General features: G+C 36.9%; 1 protein-coding gene across 2 annotated transcripts in view; it reads right to left on the bottom strand.

Moving 5' to 3' along the window:
* Nucleotides 1–5,040: 5,040 nt before the first annotated feature.
* Nucleotides 5,041–7,052, bottom strand: part of TEX15 (testis expressed 15, meiosis and synapsis associated) — a 35,860-nt gene continuing 33,848 nt past the window's right edge. For both annotated transcript variants that reach the window (XM_032213356.1, XM_032213355.1), the window contains exon 9: nt 5,041–6,742. In XM_032213356.1, coding sequence (XP_032069247.1) covers nt 5,689–6,742 — 1,054 coding nt within the window. In that variant the 3' untranslated portion in view covers nt 5,041–5,688. The remainder of the gene's footprint in view (nt 6,743–7,052) is intronic.

The following is a 7,052-nucleotide window of genomic DNA, read 5'->3' as shown; positions in this document are numbered from 1 at the left end:
TGCGCACTTCCGCTTTACGTCTCACGTCAAAAGGGTGAGAGCGCCCCCTTCGAGCCGGAGGACTCAACTCTTGTAGATAGAACATTCGAACCGAGCGCCGGCCCTAGTCGGCAAAGCGAAACGTCAGTGAACTTGGGGGTGGGGGCAGCCCAGACTGTAGTACCCCAATGTATTAATAATTCGAGTAATAAGTAGGTCCAACCCTGCTACTGAAGTATAAACAGGCCTATGATATAGCAGTAGGAACAAAGTGGAAATAGAAAGTGAAAGTTTAGGTAGTCCTCGACTTACAACAGTTCTCTTCGTCACCCTCCAAAGTTATAACATGCTGAAAAGTTACTTATAACCGTTTTTCACACTTATGACAGTTGCAGCATCCCTATGGTCACACAATTTATATTTGGATGCTTGACAACTGATTCACATTTATGACTTACAGTGCCCTGTGGTCATGTGATCACCTGCAACATTGTACAAGCAAAGTCAATGAGGAATCCAGATGCACTTAACAACTGTGTTACTAATTTAACAGCTGTAACAAATGTGGCAAGAAAAATCATAAAATGCAGCAAGTTTCACTTAACAAATTTCCACTTTACAACATAATTTTTGGGCTCAACTGTGGTTGAAAGATGTGGACAACCTATAGTATCTTTGCCTTGAGCTCAGGTATCTTAATTTGTTTTCTTCAAGTTTTAGCTGCATACATAGTTCTGTTGAAGGCAGCCCATCTCTCCTGAAGATTCATTATAGTATCTTTGTATTTTAAAGCATCTTTTCAATATTGCAAAATGTATTAATTTTTTAACTGGATGTGACCTGATTAGTACTTGGAGAGAAGTTCATCAGCAAAGATTCGGTTTAGCAAGTTGGTTCAAAAACATATTGGTAGAAAGCAATAAATATTACCCTGAAATATTATTACCCGGAAACCTACATTAATGTGTTATTGATATCACCAGGTATCAGGCTCAGCTTAGCTTTTAAGCAGCAATGCCACAGGGCTGATTTGTATTAATTTTATTGTCAACTAAGATTTTTCAGATGTACTTAACCAGGTAGATTCCAGCCTATGCTCATTCAAATTTCTTTTTCCAAAACAGAAACAAACAAAAATACTGCGTTGTTTACAACGTTATTAAGATAATTTCATATCCCAGGCAGTTTGGGGTCATTTACAAATTTGATAAGCATTCTACCTCTTCAAGTAATTAATGGAAATATTGAATACCAGGCCCAGGTTCAAAATCTGTAGCACTTACTTAAAACTCACTCAATTTTAATGAGCTTTGAAAAATTTCACACCAGAATTATGCCATTCAGCTTGCTAATCAGAAGTTTTATTTATTTAACAAATTTATATAGCATCCCATCTCATGAAATGTGATTCTGGGAGGTGTACAATACATACAAACAATAAAAACTGTTAACACACTCAAGCAGAAAAACAAAAAACCCCAAGATAGCAAGAGAACAACTATCACTTGACATCACAACTATTTTACTGGCTCCCTACATTTTGATGAATAAAGCTTTTCAGGCCTTTCCAGAAGGCAAGCAGGAATGAGGCCAATCTCACAACAGGCAGAATGATGTTCCAGATGGCAGGAACCACAGCTGAAGGGCCACGTTATTGGGTCCTATCAGATGGAATTCTTTTATAGACAGGACCCAAAGCATACCCTTGATGAGTCTGGGAAGAGGAAATTCCTCTTAAAGAACATATTTTGTCAATGCCTTGTTAAAATCATGATATATCTTGCCCACCACATTCCCACAATCAATTACTGATAATAATGAAATAAATTACTCTGGCAATTGAATCAATGTGGATTTCTAATACTATTATCAATGCATTGTTTTAAATATATTCACATACCATTTGTTATGTGATATATTATAATCTAGAGACTCTTCCCAGGTTTTAACATCAGATTGGCTCTACTATTGATTGTTCTTTAACGGTTATAAGATAGTAATATTTGTCCTCTTTCTGTCAACTTCACCTATTATCCAGACTTACAGATTGTTTGTTTAGCACTTCACGGGTTTTGCTAGGAATTTGGTAGTAACATATCCAGTCATGCAACAACTGCAGCTTTAAATAATATTTAACTATCAAATTTATATAGTTGCTTGATTTACAAAACGTGACTCTGAACAGCACACAATTAGTTAAAACAATAAATATATAAAATGATTATTAAAATATAAAAGTCATTAGTAAAAGGAAAAAACATAGCAAATATTAACCACAGTATGAGAGCCTTGTTAGAATTTCACTGCTCTCCTGGTACCCGCAGGACTGATGGCAAAACCATATCTTGAGGGTCTTCCTGAACATTAATAGAGATGGAGCTGCGTAAAGAAAAACAAGTCCTCCCACCACACATTCTTCCCTCTAGAATTAGGACAAAAGTTTCAAAATCACAAATTAGAAGATTCTAGACAAAGATTAAAAAGCAACAGGAAATGCCAATCTAATCCAGTGAACATTGCTCCCAGTCTGAGTTTAAACTGAGTTCTCTTCGATCAAATAAGAAAAAAAAAACCTATTTCTCCAGAGTTCACCATTTTCAGTAAACAAATGCTAAACAAGAGGAAACTGCAATTCTGCAATGCCTAAAATCCTTCCCTCATGGAGCACCTGCTAAGTACATTTTTGTGGAATTTCTGAAGGGCTTACCTTTGAACACACTTTCAAGGAACAAAGGCAAGGTTTCCTCTGCCTGCATATTTTATTACCAGCTCATAAATGAATCTGGTAAGATTTCTAATAGAGCTAAGCTGACTTTGGGGTCGGGGATTGTTCTGGAGAGTGAGTAAGATGCTGGAAAAGGCCCATCTCCTAGGCATAATTCCCCAGGAAATGGGATCTGCATTATGTCCTCTCTACCTGATTTAATGGGATGGGCAGATATCTTGTGAGAGAGTTGGTCCCTTGGATAACCCATTACCCATCCCATAGAGAGCTTTTAGGGTTAAAACCAGAACCTTGAGTTGGATCCGGAAGCAACCTGGTAACCAATGCAGCTCATTTTCCATAGCCTCTAGGCACTGTTTAGTGCATACATATAGTATTTAAACCCACTAAAATGCAATGAGATTTCAAAATTGTATTGTATGGACAACATTCAAGTCTAAAACCAGACCTTCTATTTTATTTGATTAAATATGCCAAGAGCCCAATGTAGCCTTAATTGTACAAGTTCTTGGGTACTTGTTCAACGGCTCTTCAAACCAGTAGTTTAGCCATTGCATTGTTCCCATGGTAATAATTCCAATCCAGGCACATAGCACCCGCTCCTGATTATATTGCAATGAGGTGATATCATATGATTGTGATTCCATATCCTATTAGCTTCCCACAAGCAAAGAAAACATGGCCTTGCGTGGCTCTCACTTAATTATGGCAACAGGACTGCTGGAGCAGTGCTGCTACCATACTTTTAGGACTACATCACTTAGCAATGGCAATTATGGTTCCAGTTGTCATGATAACACATGGACTACCTGTACCATACAGTTATGAAACATTCATGGATTTGACTTTCTCTTTTGTTTTCACTGGCAGCCTTATCTTTTGTGAGAAAAAATGACCAGTTAAACCAGGGGTGTCCAAACTTTTTGCAAGGAGGGCCAGATTTGGTGAGGTGAAAATGTGTGGGGCCGACCATTTAGCCTGACATTCTTTGAACCATTAACATTAATGTGCGGTGAAGAAAAAAACATCGGCTGATGGGGATGAGAGACAGGCTGAGCTGGTGGGGAGAAGAGGCTGCAATTGGCCCCCTGGGGCCAGACTTTGGACATACCTGGTTAAACCTTTGAAAATAAAGCAAAAATATGAACGTTAAGTGATGTTATTTATTCTCATTGTAACAGCGCAAATCTTTTTTCTGCAGTACAGTAGTATGATATGCCCCATGCTTAATTCATGCTATATGTAATTCTACTTCTATATTTTTTTAAAAAGGAGGCATGGTGGCTTAAAATATGCTGGAAAAGGTTTGGTGGTTCGAGTTCTACTACTGTGTGATGGAGCCTCACTCCTGCCAACCTAGTTTGAAAGCATGTAAATGCAAATAGACCAACACGTACTACTTAAGTGGGAAGATAACAGCATTCCATGTTTCACACTGTGGCATGATGTTATGCTGGCCACAAGACCATGAAAACATCTTTGGACACTGCTGTTTCATTGGCTTAAAGAAAGAGAGATGAAATCACTCCTAAAGACAGCTACTAGTGGGGTAAATTCTGCAGGGACACCTTTACCTTTTATCTCTTCTGAAGTTCAGCTATTTCTAAATCATCTTTTTGTTTTGCCTTTTCAAGTACAGTGGCAATTTTGATCTTATCTGTATTACACAAAATTCTTCAAATATTCTATAAGCATTTCAGTGCAAAACAAATTGCCTTCATTTCTATGCTTATCTCATCCTATGGCTAATATTTTACTTAAACAAATGAAAGGACATTTACAATTTGTCTCATAACAAATGAGAAATAAAGGCACAGGAATAGATTTTAGAGCAGAATTGTGTGTTACGTTAGTAAATATGTTGCATTTCGAAACCTGTATTGCCGAGACAGAATAAAAATGATAGGTGTAGGTTTTTTCTCTCTGACTACTTATCAGGCTACTCTCCCAGGATTTTTGTTCTGATTTATGGAAAGGAGGTTAAATACAAGTATATATGTAGAGCAAAATCCTGGAGAATTAAGAAATCTATGGTTTGTTTTTTCCCTCTGCAGATCTTTATTAACAATGCAAGATGAATTCAGAATAGTAATCTGGAGGTATCAAATGTGCTTCCTAGTTGAAGACTGATGAGATTTGTGTGGTTTTGAAATAATTGCTGGGAAATGGTCCTTGCAACCCATTCATATATTAGGGTTATCATATTGTTGTATACCCACTGTATTTTGTTCTTTTTCATTATTTTATTGTTCTATTATTTTATTTATGTTTACACTTTTCATTTTGTAAGGAATTGTCTCTCCTTTCCATTCAAGAAAGTAGAACTCTAGAAACAATTGGCATTTCAAAAGGAAACTTTTATTGAGCAAAAGTGATAGCAAGATAAAGAAAGCAGGATCTGAGCACTCCCGCACTCAATTCTGTTACATTAAAATCATTAGAGACCCGTCCCCCAGTCCGGTGTCAAATAAGCCAATCCACAGGTGCAAAGATGTTTTGAGAATTGCAGGCTGAGGTGGTGATAAGAAGCTGTTCTCAGGCATTGCTCCAGAGCTGAGACAAAACAGATGTCTCTCTCCCCCCTCCCCCTTGTTCTCAGGAAAGTAAATCAAAGCACAGGTTAGATAGGCACCAGAAGGTTATAAACTGAGGAATGCCTCCAGTCACCCTCTGCACCAGAATGGCAGCGTCACAATAAGGATCTATGGAACCTGACACATTTCTTCTCATGGTGAGATAGGCGGCAAATAAATTAAACGAATATATTGAGTTGGTATTATTTCTTCCATACGGTCATGGCTGTATTAATATGTAAGAAACAACCTAAAAAGCTTGAAAGCAATTCACCATCCCTGTATTAAAACTGAAACTAACTGCATTATATCTTTGTTGGACAAAAAGATACATACAACCATTAACTGCCATTCAAAAAATATCACCTCCAGAAACATTGGTGATTTAGTATTTATTAAAATGGCAATGTTTCACAAACCAATAGTGGAAGGGTATGGAAAAACAGTATGTGAGAAAGGCCAATTTTCTTCATACCAAGTTTGCTGCTGCTGATATCTATATGGATAAGCTGTTATAGAACTGAAGTACCCGTGCATTGGATAGGCCTGTGCAATATTAAAACTTTGTGATTCTCTAACACCAAAGTGACTAATAGTCTCTGTGTGAAACCTATTGTAGTATGCAGTATTCACTGTACGTGCAGTTGCAGACACTGCAGGATTTAGTGGATATATTTCATAGGAATTAAATTCTTGGTAAGTCTGAGTCACTAAGTGGGAATTACTAGTTTGATAGAAGTACCATGAATAGTAAGGATAGACAGTCCTATAAATGTGCATAGATGTTCCCTCAAAATATTCATTTTGACTAATAACAGACCATTCATCAGAATTCTGGATATTGTCACTGAAAGAAGGTTCAGATTGGAAACTTCGTTGTTCCATGAATTTATTTAATTCTGTCACCATTGAAGACTCTGAGTTATATGGGGGTGGGTATTTGGGAATTTCAGATTTTTCGCTATTTGCACTATTGTCTGGACTGATGTCCATGCAGCATTCAGACTCTATATTTGAATAATTTTGATAACCACCACATTTTAAGTTTTGCTGTGCATTTTTTGTGGCCAGTAGAAAATCACCTTCACCTAATTTTTCCACTGAACTAATAGTTTCTTCAGATCTCTGAACTTTCACTGGAGATACAGACATACATTTATTTACATCACTACAGGATGAAAAGTATTCATCATGTTCCTTTGCATACTGACTGGTCTTTCTTCCCTTTTTGACACTTTTTATATCCTGCAAATTTTCCTGAATTGAAAATGCATCTACATTATTCAATTTGAGTTCTGAGGTATTTGGTGGAGCATGAATAAGTTCACAGGGATAAGCATCTTTTAACTGTGAAAATGTGATTGATGTTCTCTCTCTCAAATTCCTATTGTTTCTATACTTAGTTTTCAGTAGTTTTTTTAACTGTGGTCCTTCACCTTCTGAGGATTTACACTTTCCATTGTTTCTGCAAAACAAACATCAGATTAATTTCCTACAATTTTTGAAATACTTTTTACAATATCAAAAGGGTGGAATGTTAAAATATCCTTCATTGTAAAATCAGATTCTCAATTCTCCAAATGTCTCAGAAGTGCTATGAAGAAAAGAATTCATTAATTCAGTAGGGGTTTCTGGAATTCATCAAATTTCTTGTCCTTATATTTATATTTACAATACAATACAATAGCAGAGTTACAAGGGACCTTGGAGGTCTTCTAGTCCAACCCCCTGCCTACGCAGGAAACCCTATACTGTTTCAGACAAATGACTATCCA

This window comes from Thamnophis elegans, chromosome 3 (genome assembly GCF_009769535.1).
Source record: "Thamnophis elegans isolate rThaEle1 chromosome 3, rThaEle1.pri, whole genome shotgun sequence".
NCBI classification, from domain to species: Eukaryota; Metazoa; Chordata; class Lepidosauria; order Squamata; family Colubridae; genus Thamnophis; species Thamnophis elegans.
The sequence above is the reverse complement of the archived record's forward strand: the minus strand, read 5'-3'. Positions and strand labels throughout refer to the sequence as shown.